The sequence below is a fragment of the Dermacentor variabilis genome, unplaced genomic scaffold (genome assembly GCF_050947875.1).
Source record: "Dermacentor variabilis isolate Ectoservices unplaced genomic scaffold, ASM5094787v1 scaffold_12, whole genome shotgun sequence".
NCBI classification, from domain to species: domain Eukaryota; kingdom Metazoa; phylum Arthropoda; class Arachnida; order Ixodida; family Ixodidae; genus Dermacentor; species Dermacentor variabilis.
The window spans coordinates 27,417,934-27,432,946 of NW_027460280.1; the positions used below are offsets into that span (position 1 = coordinate 27,417,934).

At 42.7% G+C, this 15,013-nt stretch overlaps 1 protein-coding gene across 2 annotated transcripts in view; it reads left to right on the forward strand.

Moving 5' to 3' along the window:
• HPS1 (Hermansky-Pudlak syndrome 1 protein) overlaps positions 1-11,866 on the forward strand; it is a 39,924-nt gene extending 28,058 nt beyond the window's left edge. For both annotated transcript variants that reach the window (XM_075676736.1, XM_075676737.1), the window contains exons 12-14: positions 2,180-2,293; positions 4,152-4,240; positions 8,930-11,866. In XM_075676736.1, coding sequence (XP_075532851.1) covers positions 2,180-2,293; positions 4,152-4,240; positions 8,930-9,080 — 354 coding nt within the window. In that variant the 3' untranslated portion in view covers positions 9,081-11,866. The remainder of the gene's footprint in view (positions 1-2,179; positions 2,294-4,151; positions 4,241-8,929) is intronic.
• Positions 11,867-15,013: the final 3,147 nt, after the last annotated feature.

Below are 15,013 nucleotides of genomic sequence, written 5' to 3' on the forward strand. Positions count from 1 at the left end.
TTGCTGCTGTTATTGAAGATGATGACCACTGGTAGTTGGCTCCCTTTGAAATATAACAATAGTTGTAACCTTGTTCTCGAACATGGGTATGCTGGAAGTTCTGGATGGAGCACCACCACATCTCGTGGCATAGCATACACAGAAAAAAAAAATTATTGGGTAGACTCTATCACAGGGACACAGCCACAGTGGAATATGTGAAACGTATTGTGCATGCTGCTTAGGGTGCATGGGCACTAGTGTACAGAAATGACATGAGTGAATACACATGTGACATTTGTTCACACGTTACAAAGTTTCCATGCTTAACTTTTGATACAGCTAGTAACGGTCCTACAGTCTAACCCTTTGAGGGTCGATTTCCTTTGCCATGTGCGACTGCCCAGGGTATATTTTTTTTATTGCAGATTCCAATTCTTCTTGGGGGGGGACCTATTTTGAAAAAAATTTGCCGCAATTTTTCTAGCGTGGCGGTAAAGTAAGAAAAAAATATTTTGCGTTGGTGTATATGTACTCTTCATTCATGAATAACAACAGTAAAAAAGGAAATAAACTTACAAAAAGAAAATTTGATGCATTCTTATACACATAGTTCAAGGCCTTGCAAATGCGCACACGAAAACCTTTCGCAAGACTTAAATGTTCCTGCTCTTACGCTAATATCAAATGTATACATCCATAGCGAAATCGAACTGCGTGGGTGCGCACACTCAAGAAAACTGTCTGGTTGTGTGCCCGTCAAAAAGGCACAACGTGTGACAAACTTACACTAATCCGCATCTTATCGCCAACCAGAGGCAATTAGTTTTCGCGACTGTAAAAAAAAAAAAAGCAAAGGAAATGCATGCATGGTGGCATCCTTCATATGTGCACCCCTGTGAGAACTAAACCAGTGAGAAACAAGCTGTCTCCCTTTTAGCGATTAGTAACGAGATAGTCATCAGTTTTGCAAGCGCAAGAAGCCGAAACCATCCGCGGAACAAAACCCAAACCGCCGTCTGCCCGCCAGCGCGCCAATGCACGAGCGGTAGTATATAGACGTACCGGATAAAACTAGCGCTAAAACAAACCATGAAACGAGTACCAAGAGAGGGAGGCACAAAAAAAAAAAATTGCCTTTATTCCCACAGAGTGGCAGCACACGACAGAAAAGAAAGAGTTAGGAAATTGGCGCGCTTTCTGAACGTATAGACGGCGCCATAAATATACGGCATCGACCATTTTTGGACTGGTTCGTGGCGCGGTATACTGACTCTCAAAGGGCTAATCTTGCAATCATGCTCACTCCCTTATTCGTTGTGAGCTTGCCGTGGTCAAAGGTAGTGGGCGAGAATTGTCAACCCTCTGTCTTGCTGCGCGAGTCTCCTCCCACCATTCCTGGACCTTCTGTGTCGAATGTGAGGGAGTCATAGCCGAGCAACCATCAAATTTCTGCAACAAATTGCACACTTGTATGCCTTATAACTCCTGATAAGCACAGGTTTGAGTTTGATGGATTTTACCTACTATGGCAGAGTGAGCGCTCTCAAATGCAACCACTCACACTCAGATCAACAAACGTACTGCCAAGCTATGCTTCTCTGAATGCCGAGCAAGCAAATAAATTTAGCTCAGATTTCATTGTGTGTGACAATGGCGCCATCTGTGCACGTAATACATGCATGATCGAGTAATGGCTTCTTTCATTGACACAACGATACTAAAGTAAAGCACATGGGCAGTGCGGTTGCAAAGATATAAGCGATAATAGCTCAGAATTTTTTACATGTTTTCGTTAAATGTAGTTTTAGCAAGCGACCCCCTATGCTGACCAAACTGAGGGATGTTTCAAGTAAAAGGGGAGAAGGGGGAACATTGTCAGTGGTACCACGTTTCACCCTGAGCACTGTGCATTGAAAGTAGGGATGAAGATTCACTGCACCTATCTGGTCGCTTTCCTTGTAATTTGTGTCTCTTGTGTTCCTCAGGAAGAAAGTAGGAATTTAGTCTATGGATGAAAGTTTTCAAGGTCTGCAGAGTTTTGTAAGGCCATCAACTTGCAGAGCTGCAGAAAAAGTCGGTACTAGCTGCACTCGTGGTAGCTGTCAAAGATTGGTGCTTCACCAAGCTAGCTTGCCAATTGCGTGAAAAACTTCCACTAGTATAAGTGAGATCTGTGCTTTTCTGTTATGCCTTGCAGGTGTGGAAAGGCTGGGAGTTTGCCCAGCGTTACAGCCATGAGGGATCCTTCACTGCCATGTGGGTGGATGGGGACCTGCACTTCTCATACACTCTGTGGTTTGAGAATCATGCAGTAAGTTTGCACGCATCCCCTTGGATAGGGTTAAGCACTTCCTGCACTTTTTTCGTGCCATTTTGGTGTGCTGGCCTGCTGCTGCTTCTATTAGTGCACTGCTGACAAATAGAAAGCAAATTGTGTTTGTTACGCACACGCACTATGATCCCTTATATGGGACATTTTAATATTTAACAGAACATTTATATATTGCCTGTAGCAGATGGCACATTTGTACTCTTTGAGCTGGATTACTTGAAGAGGCATGCACTATCTGCATGAGAAATCGTAATGCCTAACCTTTTCAGGGTAGATTTTTTTCACCATGTGCGACCGCCCAGGGTCAATTTTTTAATTGCAGATTCCAATTCTTATTAGGGACCTATTTCGAAAAAAAATTTACTGTAATTTTTGTAGGGTGACTGTAAAGTGAGAAAAAAATATTTTGTGTTGGTATGTATGTACTCTTCATTCATGAATAACAACAATAAAAAAGGAAATAAACTTACAAAAATAAAAAAATTTGATGCATTCTTATACACATAGTTCGAGGCCTTGAAAATGTGCACACGAGAATGTAATGAGAAGCATATGTAAATGCAAAAAGTCGCAATTTTGCCCAAAAGGCGAAGCATCAATTGCAATAGCAAATTATTAGACAGCTATACGAAGTAAGGATAGCAGTTTTATCGGCTGTATAAACATGTAAATATTCGCTTACTAAATAAATTGACAAGCATGGCCTCAAGCAAACACCTTTCCCTGTGTGTTCTGTGTACTATGCAGATAAACAGCAGTGGTGCACTCAAGGTAACATTTAACATCAACTCACCACTCTCGTGTTAGCCCGAACGTTGAAGAAATTAAGCTTTAGCGGTCAACATCACTGCAAATTATCACCAATCAAAGCATCCAGCACGGAAAGCTTCGCTTACACCGATTCCCACAGTGCATCGGATTTGCATAATTTTTTTTTCCACTTTCAATTCCCTTTACCTTATCACTTCTAAGCCTCAATTAAAATCACAAATAATTTCATCTATGAATTCCTTGGCTTCACTATCTGTTAGCTTCATATGGTCTTTCTTATGTCTGCCTTTTGGTTTTAATACTTTTCGTTTATTGTTTTGTCATCAATATTTGGGTGCCTCAGGCATAGCTGATTTTTTTAGTTGTGTGGATCACTTCTGTTAAGACAAACTGCAGATGACATTATGCATGTACAATACTTTGGAAGTACTCTGTGTACAATGCTATACATTTACTTGCCTGCTAAGACAGACACTCAGTCACACAATTCATAATGCTAGCTGTTCATCTGGGGGAGCAAGCACCCTGCTACTTCTCCCATGCCCTCTACACATGTATAAGCAGAGCACAGTGAAGACACCTAACACCCCGTAAACATGGCAACGTGAAAGCGTCGCCCGTAGCTGCACCTGTCAAAGATGCTGCTGCAAAGTGTGAGAGCAAATCCCAAAGTCATTGCAATGCCTATGCATGGGCCAATTTCACACCAGTCCTACCCACGGCAAGTTTTCTTTTTTTTTTTTTTTGCTTAATTAAGATGGTAGTGTCGATGTGCATAAACCACTTTGTGATGCTTTAGTGTGCATTTCAACTGTTTATAGCTTCTTTCTGGGCGTCTTTGGTACTGAAGCAGGCTCTCTTATGTAAATTGCATGCACCAATCCCAGAGTCGGTGCAACTCATGTTGTATATCAACTTGCTCCATGATCCTCCCATGAGCGTCACCTGCATTGATCCTGCCAAAGAAATTAACTCGAAGACCAATATTATTATGAGCACTTCATGCTGCTCTTCTACTACTCTGGTATCATATAAATGCAGTGCTGTCTTATGATCTGCTTCCCAGGGCAAACCTGTGAAGCCCAAGTGTGCTGTGAACCCTGCCAGCCTACAGCAAATGTCATACCCAGGAGTGGTTTCCAGTAGCTTTTATGGGTAAGTGTTAATTGCTTCCCTTTGACCAGGTGAGTGGCTCAGTTGGTCTAAAAGGGGGCACTAAGGAGGAGCATTTTGCTGGAATGTTCTGGAATACCTGAGTACCCCGAACGGCGTTGTGGTAAGCCAGGAAACCCATATTACCTTCATAATGGTAACAGTGCGAGCAAAACGACAATGGAGTGAGAGGACACAGGACGAGCACTGACTCGCAACTAAATTTACTGAAACATACATCAGGAATACAAGCGACATAGGCGATCACATAGTCAATTGAGGAACGCACAACCAGGCCACGTGGATACAGGACGTGTGTTACTGTATCGAGCTATCTAGGCAAATTCCTGCTGAGAAAGCGCGATTGAAGACTGGCTAATGCACCATGTGCCATTTCGCTCAATGTGGGCTGCTTCCATGACTAATCTGGTGGATACATCAGTATGCTTAAACGAAATTATTGTCTCTTTGAGCAGAGGTTTACAATTGCATTGCCAGCAATGGGCAGACACATATACATAATCATTCTTGTCCAAGGACAATTCATGCTCCCGAAGTCTTGCATTGATGCACTGGCTTGTTTGCCCTATGTACACTCACCCACACTTGAGCGGGAAAGAGTAGACCACATTGGTAGTGCAGCCTACATACTTATTAACATGATTCATTTTGAACCTTACATTAGAATTACGTTCTGTTCCACTTGCTTGCCTTTAGACCGCTGGACAAATAGCGCTCATTTTCCAGGAGCCGAAAAGACAACCTGTACCCCATAACGACCTGCAATGTTCTTCAGGCCATGGGACAAGTGGTGTGCATAGGGTATGACTACCACGTTCTTCCTGCTTTTTCCTTCGGCCTCCTGCCTCATTGAGTTTTTTACCCATTTAATCAACTTCTCACCGCTACCCCTTATTAAGCTGCTCGGGTACCCAGCTTCCTTCAGCCTGACTACCTGACGTGCGAAGGCATCAGCCAATGCATGCCCACATGTTTTTACCAGGGCGGCCCATAGTACCGAGATGCAAATGGCATTTTTTTACAACTTTGGAATGACCTGAGGTGAAATTCAACAGGGGCTTGGTAGAACGGGGGAAATATTGCCAACAGAATGGTCGTCTAAAAAACATAGTCTAAGTTCAAGGTATTGTAGTTCACCCTCATTTGGTTGCTCCGAGATGAACCTCAAACCCTGACCAAGGTCACTGAAAACACCCATTATTTCTTACAACTTCTTGGTAGAGTCATCTGTGTCAATTAGAACCCCCAAAAAATCAACATATCTGAATGTCTTGATGGCTATCCCAGAAAGAAGGCATTCTAATGCCACATCCACCTGCGCCAGAAAAAAGCTATTTAGGACAGTAGCCACTCTGGATGTGATACAGATACCAGCCTTCTGTATGAAAAGCAAGTCATTCCATCCAACTATTGTCGCCTTCAGGTAGCATGACAAACGTTCAAGGAAACTTTTCAACAGTAACACCACATTTTTGGACAAAGCATTTCATCATTCTGCTCCGTAATGCATGCCTTGACCCTGCACATTAATGACACTGCACCTTAGACTATGTTTTTTAGATGACCATGTGTGTTGGGAATCTTTCCCCCATTCTACCAACTTTGAACTTCACCTCAGGTCATTCCAAAGTCGTAAAAAATGCCATTTGCGTCTCCGTACTTTGCGTCTCCACCATGGTAAAAACATGTGGGCATGCATTGGCTGATGCCTTTGCACATGAGGCAGTCAGGCTGAAGGAAGCTGGGTACCGGGGCAGCTTAATAACGGGTAGCTGTGAGAAGTTGAGTAAATGGGTAAAGAACTCGAGGAAGCAGGAGGCCGAAGGAAAAAGCAGGAAGAAGAATGCGGTAGTTGCACCCTATGCACACCACTTGTCCCATGGCCTGAAGAACGTTGCAAGTCGTTATGGGGTGCAGGTTGTCTTTTCGGCTCCTGGAAAATTGAGCGCTATTTGTCCAGCAGTTGAAAGGCGAGCAAGTGGAGCAGAGCGTAATTCTAATGTAAGGTGCAAAGTTGATCATGTTAGTAAGTATGTAGGCTGCACTACCAATGTGGTGTACTCTTTCCCGCTCAAGTGTGAGTGAGTGTACATAGGGCAAACCAACCGGTGCATCAATGTAAGACTTAGGGAGCATGAATTGTCCTTGGACAAGAATGATTATGCACATGTGTCTGGCCATTGCCGGCAAATGTAATGTGCTTCTTCCTATGTTACTGTGTATATTGTTACGGAAGGATAAAAGAAGAGGCAGAAGAAGATTGCGAGACGCTGGCTGTTGCATGTTGTTGCTGGTCAGTCATTTTTAAGTACACTGACTCTGCTTGTGTATATATTGTAAATACAGTATTTCTATACTCCCAACATCCCCGTAACACTATTTATTGATGAAGTTCAATAAACAGGCGAAAGTAAGCGAAAATGTGCTTTTGAATTTTGATTATAATTACATAGTTCTGGAAGAAGCCAACTATCATCTGCTCACGCTCGGCCGCGGCTGCCCGCATAGGAATTAAACTGTGGCCACCCTGCTTATCGGTGTTATAGCCGGCGGGTCTTGCTAATTTTGACTAGTTCTGAATGCTCAACTAGCCTCGAACCGCTTGAAACTTAAGGTCAGACCACACACACGCTTGCCAGTGCGTGCTCACTCCTGGCCGCTCCTCCTTGGACGCCTTGGTAGACTAATTGATAGTGCTTCAAAAATGCTCAAGTTGGATGTGGCTACTATCCGACAGTCAAGCTGGTGAAAAACAAAGCCAGTCCGCACCACGTAGTATGGTCAATGTAGCATATGAGTGCGAGCGAGCATGCTCTCAAGCCCTGTCGTGCATAAAATAAACACTGCACATACACGCTACAGTTGCATGAAGCTGCAGGCTGCTATGCAGCATAGATACCGCGACCGCCGCGGGGTGCCATGACGAGTCCACTTGCTAAGCGCACTGTGGCTCGCTGAGGACAACCGCATTTGGCTTACGTTTGGTGTGTCGTAGGTTCCAAAATCGGAAGTAGTGGTGTCTACGTTAACATCCAAAATGAAATTTGAACTGCATGCCATGGTGACGTTTAGAAGGCGGAGTGTTGTGGGCACACCCCACTTCACCATAGACTTCACAGTGCAAGGCATTGAAGAATGAGCGGAAGCACTGCAAAGGCCGTGTTTGATTGCCAATAACTCTGAATGTATTGAAGTACATTTTGCGGCAAAGTATTTTTGAAATAACTTATTTTAATTTCAAATGCATTTATCCTCTTCAATAAAAGGTGGTTCAGGGCCCCTTTAATGTCTGCTAGGCACAGCTCGCATGTTTTTTGCCTGCAATATGAAGTTAATTTTTATGTTAGCTTTCAATATGTGGTGCATTACTTTTTTTGGCTGCAAGTTTAGTGTGAAATGTCCCTTCCACAGTGTTTCCTGCTAAGTATGGAACTGAGTATACAGCTGTGTTGTTGAACGAGTTGTACATGTGCATTACCATGTTGAGCACATAGAAAGCAGGCAAGGGGCATGTTCCCCGAGCATTGCGGTTGCAGCCCCATTTGTGTAACTGTGGTCTGCCTTCTTATGTGCTACTAGTTAGTCTTTTAGCTAACATGTAATAGGTCCATCTAATGAGGCCCCCATCATGCTTTACCATTGTTGAAAAGATTGTTGAAAAAGCAGTTAATCCCATTGGCTTCATATTATGCTGTCAGCTGAGGACAAAATTGATGAAATGGCAAACTTCTGCTTCTGTAGAACTTTCTCTCGGTCATGCTCCACTGGTTGAAACTAAGCACGCACTGAATTTAGGGGACATGGACCACACATTTTGTAGCCTGAAAGAGCACCTAAAATGAATGGTCATCTGCTCCAGTTTGAGCTACAGTAGTGATAGGCACTCAAAGCTTGATTTTGTGGTACCATGAATTTTATTGCTGCATAATAGCTTCAAGCAAAATTGGCAAAAATTCTTTCTACATTGAAATCATGCGACTCCTTTTATTGGCATGCTTTGCAAAGCTATTATTATTTCTATCTTCTATTTTCAAGTTGTGTAGCTCTGAAGGAATCTGCCTAAATAATTGCCTTCTCCTATTTCACTATTGTGAACAGTACGTAAATTTCTTCGTCCATCATGTTCTGGATGGATGGACCTGCCACATTGGCCATAATTATGGCTGCCTTTCAATCCTCAGTCCCGGCAGCGTTGTTTTTTTCTTTCCCGCAAGTGTTGATTTAGCGGACTACACAGAAGCTGGTTCTCCATTTTCAGTTCCTTTCAATTCAGTCATTCATCAGCAGTTTATAAATCTCTTCGTTTTTCAAAATGCGGACAGACCCTCAACACTGGTTCATCATGGCTGCCCTGCTGAGACAGAGCATGGAGACATTTGCATCACCTGCAGTCAGAAATAACTCGCACAAGCTTTTTGTGACTTTAGATGGCCTCTCAATAGATTGCACAACAAGTATGCAATGTTCTTTTTTGCATAAGTTCCTTCTTGAAGCAGGGAGTGCGCTGAAAATGCAAAATAAATGTACTTCGGAGTGGCAGGGAGTCCCGTTTTCACAACTGTCCCCCAAATTTGCAGTCATTAATTTAAAACTTCCTGACAGCTACAGCCTTGTTTTTAATACTGTTGGAGACTTCACCTTTGTTTTGCACCTTTCTTTTTCTTGTTGCAGGCAGCTTATGCGCTATTGCTTCCCAGACGTATCGCTGGACCAACTCTCATGCCTGGAGTTCATGTGTGCCCACGCAAATAGTGTTCCTGCATCCACCATATTGGAGCAGCTGCAACTACTTCCCTCGTCACTGAGGGACCTCTGCATCTGAAGAAGCCTTCTTTTCAGTCTTGCCTATGCTTAGTTCTGGCCCTGATGTGCAAGAGTGCAGTTGTTCTGTACAGTGACCATATTTTTATTTGAACTGCAAAAGCAGATTTTGTGCTTACTGGTTCCCCCCCCCCCCCCTCCCTTCAGGTTTGGCAACGAGATCACATCTCTTCGTCTGCATTGTTCAATAAAACTAAGTTTTCTTATTACCTTTTAAACTAACCTTAGGTTTCCTTACAGTTTCATAACAATAACAGATTTTAAAATTGCATTACCTGGTGCTGAAAGGAGCACCACCAAGAATACTGTATATAATGTCATGGCATTTGCATAAAGTTCACACATGCAGTTTATCTCCAAAGTAACAAAACCATTGATTATGCTTTAAACTCTTTGGAACATTATTCCCAACATTGGTAAGGTTGCTCTTCAGTTTTGTAGCTTTGGTGATTATTAAAAAGATAAAATTCTGGTTTTACCACTTGGATTCTGCATTTTAATCATTTTCCTGACAAAGGAAATTACCAAATTGGCTGTGCAGCATTCATTTAAACACTTTCTCCATCCTTGTGTCAGAGGCTAGTACTATGGCTCCCCATCACGTGTACCATAGTGCCTGAATGCTGTGGCAGCGTCGTACAGCATTGTCTGCTTCTGAAGCATCAGTAAGGGACTTGATTTTGCTGCTATATAGTTTTAGAAAACTTGACAAGGAAGTAAATGTGTACAGAACAGTGGTGGACTTGAAAACACAGAATACAACAGGTTGGTTTTTAGTGTGTGAAAGGATGGCACCCAGTCCTGTGGCTGAAGCAACGGAAAAGGAATATTGAGGCTTGACAGTGTATGTCAGTTCTCCCCTTCCTCAAAGGAGTGGGCTGCAAGAGGTGCACACTTTCTAGTGCCCACGCAAGGAAGCAGAGTGTAATTGGTGTCCCTTGACCCCCTTACATTTGCAAATGACACAGATGGTGGCAGTGCCACACAGTTTATGAACCAGCAATGTAATGACCAGCCTGAAAACGCAATTGCTGTTTTCCAGGCGCAGAAAGGAATGCAGGCAACTTTCTATCAATGATTTTCCAAAGTAGAAAACGTGTGCAATATTCTGAGAAAGATATATGGAAAGTAGAAAACGGAAAATAGTTGTCAAGCATTGAGTGACACAGAAAGAAAGCCACACGCAACTGCTATATGCAGTATGCCTCATAAATGGATGCATCACAATGCTTCTCTCACCCATCCCAAGCATCAAGCACCCATAAAGTACCTTTCCTATAATCGCACACCTTCAAATCCCCAGCAGTTGCTGCAGCCGTCTTTTTGCCCTCTGTGCCCCATTATCTTTCCTCGCATTCCTCAAGGACCGAAAAAGTGGAATTGAAAAGATAGGCAATATTTATTTTAAAAATCACTGCTTTGGCATTTCACTGGTTTTCTTCACTGCTGGCAAACTTAACCCTTGTCAGTCTCTTCCAATGGCTAGCAATTGGATATGCCTCCCGAGTCGCTCATTCTCAAACTGCAAAACAATTCTTTGACTAATATGTTGGCTTACATGAGCGCAAACTGCACTTTGTTGTTTTCAACTTCACTTTTCATACTTGCAATACACTGCAACAATACATGCACAGTTTGACAGCACTTTACCAACACTAAACCAAATATTATGGAGTAGAAGTGAGCAAAAGCATAATTAAGCGCGTCTGAGAATTTATTGCACCTCACCTTGCCGTATATGCGATAATTTTATACTTTGCAACACACTTCCATAAATACTTTAATTCACGCAAGCGAAACAACAGGTTCCTGCACTTGCAATATTTGCAATTTTATGCAGTTGTGTTTAATGCGAGTGCATTCATGTACACAAGATTTCTACAGTTATGACAAAATCTTAACGCTTACCTCCATAAACAATAAAACACATCTGAGGAGAACTGCCACACAAAAAACGCTGCTCTTCTCCCGAACGTACACACTCTGGCAGCGTTGCGATCATTTCAATGTCCACCGTGATGGATGTATAGCCGCACCAGCTATAGGTACCACTACATTAGCTTTCTTGGGTTATCACCAACAGGCAAGTCGAGGCCAACACGCAAATAGCCACATGAAAGCAAGCTGAAATAAATAGGCAGCATGGGTTGTGTCTAAGCAATGTGCCAACTTGGCCCAGCCAGCAGTCATGTTCTCGATATCACAATCCTAAACATACATTTTGATACACCAAGTTTGGTACCCCAAAATGCTGATTTAAGCAAAGGAAGCTTGCAAAACCCATAGTAGTGTTTTCGACACGTTGAAACAAAGTTTCAGTTACGTATAACTCAGAAAACCAATTATGAATTAATTGCTATAATAAATACACACTGCCGAACTACCTCTGCATAGTCTCAAACCTAGAGCTTGCTATGGCCATGTGTGGTGGAGCAGATTTCCCCAGATCTTGCAATCGTGGATCGCAACTGCCACCCCTACACTTCAGTCCCTAGTTGTATCTGCCTTTTGTACATATTGGGGAATAAATCATTTCATTGATTTTGCAGTGCACAATCATGTTTCCCTGAACTCAAAAGAAATTGATTTCCTTATGCCCTGATCACAAAGGAAAAGAAAATTTTGTGCTGATATTGTTCAGTTTTCATTTTTTCTGGTGTGTCACGCGCAGCTGAAGGGTTATGTGACAAGGCTCAGCTTGCTAGCAATGGGCAATCCTTGTTTTTGATCACCTTGGTTTTCTCATATTTGCTCCGCTGAAAGGCAATAAATTGTCAATTGCAAGTAGCGCTCCGTGTGTGGGTGTTCCTCTTTTTATGTGTTATGCGATACAATTCACTTTCTGCTAGCGAATATGCCATACCAACTCGCACTAGCTTTTACTTTAGGATGTAACACACTTCACAAACAGCATACTGTTCCATGGTATCGACCTTAAGTTGAGCATGTCCTAAACACCAATTTGCAACCACATTTTTTATTGTTCTGCCAAGTGGCCTAAACCAGATAGCTTGAGTCAGTACACGCCTATCGTTAATGCATTGGCCAGTTAAGCCTATGTAGCAGCTCCCAGAGATTTCAAGTATTGTAGATACCACATGGGCAATATAAATATTTGCATATGCTTTCTTTCACATTCTTGTTTCTTGGGGCCTTGTTTACTCTCTGGCTCGAACTAGAACATTTTTTTCTAGCACTTAATTCTTACTTCAGCCTTTCAACAATCTTAATCTGCGAGACACATTGAACATGGAATAACTGCAGTGTTTGAAGGCATATTAATTTTTGCCTTGTTTTCTTTATCTTTCCACCATTTTTTGCTCCAGATCGACCAGCTGAATTCACCATAATGGAACACTACACAGAAACATAAATCCAATCCATCTACATAGATTACCCTTTTGCAATACTCGTTAAGGCCACTTTTACCAAGAGTGGAGACTTGGTTTGCCAGAACAGAATGTGTGTGGAGGCCATTTGCCTTTCGCTGTAGTGCAGAGAGCATTTATCGAACATGCTTTTCTTGTACATGCTGCTTACATCCTATACAACAAAAGCAAACTGTTCTTAGAACATTCATTTGTGAACGTAATTCTTAATTCAAGACAAAAATTTTGGTATCACAAATTTCTGTCAAGTCTGTATTAATTTTTTTGGTCCACTCATGTATGTTAAGATGCCAAATACTTTTATATTATCTATAATGCTGTATTATTCGCTAAAACATTGTTTTCATAGACCCTTGAAAAATAGACATCTTCACATGGTAATGAAAGAATTAAGAAACTGCATAACTGTATAAATTCTACAAAATTCCAGGAATTCAAATAAACATATAGAATTAGTCTACGCCCCATTACAACAGAGCCACATACAACATACTTTTGCATATAACAGTCCATTTTCTCATGTAGTTTGGTCTCCCTATATTATTCCTGTAATAAATTCTGCTTTTAATGGGACTGGCTATAACAGACTATCAGCCACAAGAGACAAAATCTGGAGAAAAATTTTGTCCAGATGAGGCACTGCAAGCAACATTTTCTGGCTATGTGTAGAACATGAGATACACTTTCTTTTCGGGTATGAACACACTAGCGGCAAGCTTCCCCGCAACGGTGCAATGCGCGAAGCACCGCCGACACAGCGACTTTTCCAATAGCGGCAGGCGGTTTAACTCTGCTGTCAGCTCAGAGCTGAGGAAACACCAACAATTGCAAAATTCATAGTCTTCAGAACACTTTACTTTCTCATTGCATCAGTTCATGCAGAAAAAAAGAAGACTGCATCAGTTCATACAGAAAAAAAGAAGATAGGCTGCAGAGTGTGTGGTACGATCAAGCAGTCTCACAGTGCAGCGACAGCCGGACAGTAGCTCTGTCTTAAACTTGCCTCATGTTGCAGCTCCTATTCCTGCTAGAGGTTTGACAGTGATCGTCGCTCGTCACGAAATATGCGATTTAGATACAGTCTACGCTCGTTACAACCAACCCATGTACAACAGACTTTCGGGTATAACGGACTGTTTTTCAGCCGTAGTTTGTTCTACCTATTTTATTAATGTAACGAAGTTCACTTTAAACTGACCGCACTACAATGGACTACTGGCTACAGTGGACAAAATTAGCGGCAATTTTTGTCAAAATCGGGCGTATAAAACGGACTTTTGCCGTGTCAACATGGGCTGGCAACTGACTTGCAAGGGTCAGCCAACGACTGTGGCTCAATATCTTGCGTGCAGAGGGAGGAAAGCAGGGCAGAAGCGGCGCGCAGTCTTTCACGCTCGAGGCAGACGTGGCTGCTGTTAATGGTGCGGCTGCACCTTGAAAGCGATCTGCGATGTGGACAAAGTTCGCCCAGTGCCAGCAGCTTCGTATGTGCTGTGCTTTCGACGTTTAGTTCGCATTAAAGCAGGAGACAGCATGAAGGTCAATTTGCTCGCTGCTGCTGCCGCACTTATGTTGCTTAATTTGCTATCGCAATTGATGCTTCACCCTTCGATGAAACTGCATTTTTTTTTTTACTTTGGACGTTCGTCACTCACTCCTGCAATAAAGTTGTTAGACAACGCGACGAAAGTTTCGAAAGTGAGGTGTCTTGGATATTACAGACTACGGATAAAATGGACGTTTCCTGTCGGATTATCAGGGTCCATTGTAACGAGAGTCGACTGTACTACTTGGTTCAAGTGGCCATTGTTTTGCACGAAAAACAAATTGCAGCCAATGCTGGTGGTGGCACCAATACGCTTGGGCAGGCCAACACAGTTGGGAGCTTGTCACTATGGAAGAAATAATGCCCAGACTCATTCTTTTGTCAGCAGAAAAATCTTGCTGATGAGTGGGGCAACTGCTAGATTTGTCGGCAGCCAGCACCTGGAAAACGGTGGACAAAGGTGTCGGCTCATTGTTATGTCTATGCCACTACCCACAAAAGAATCTTGTTCCCTTTTTTTAAATGCAGAAGCATTCTACAGCAGGGTTAGCTGTTCCGTGTGTTGCAAAAACCCCTCTTCCACCTCGATGTTATGAAGAAGAGAGTGAACGTGTACTGCGTGAGAAAGTGTGCTGCTGGAGTAAAGAGGGTGTTGGGAGTGCCACAGGGCTTGTTGTATGGCCAAAACTCCCGAGCAACGGATGGTGCATTTGACTGCACTTTGCGAGTGCAAATGCGCGCATGAGGACACCGTGACAGATGTGGCCGAGACTCCCAAGCCATGGGCAGTGCATTTGGCACTTCACTCCAACACCACTGCACAATAACTATCTGAGCAACTAGGAATTCTGATGAGAGAGTGTAATCGTGCACGTAGCTGAGTGGTACGATGCTTTCTTGTACAACTCGCTTTGTATAACACATGGATCCAAGAATTTCTTTTTACTTCAGGTCTCTTCGTTTATGCGATCACCTCTGGATTTCATTTCAGGTATGGCA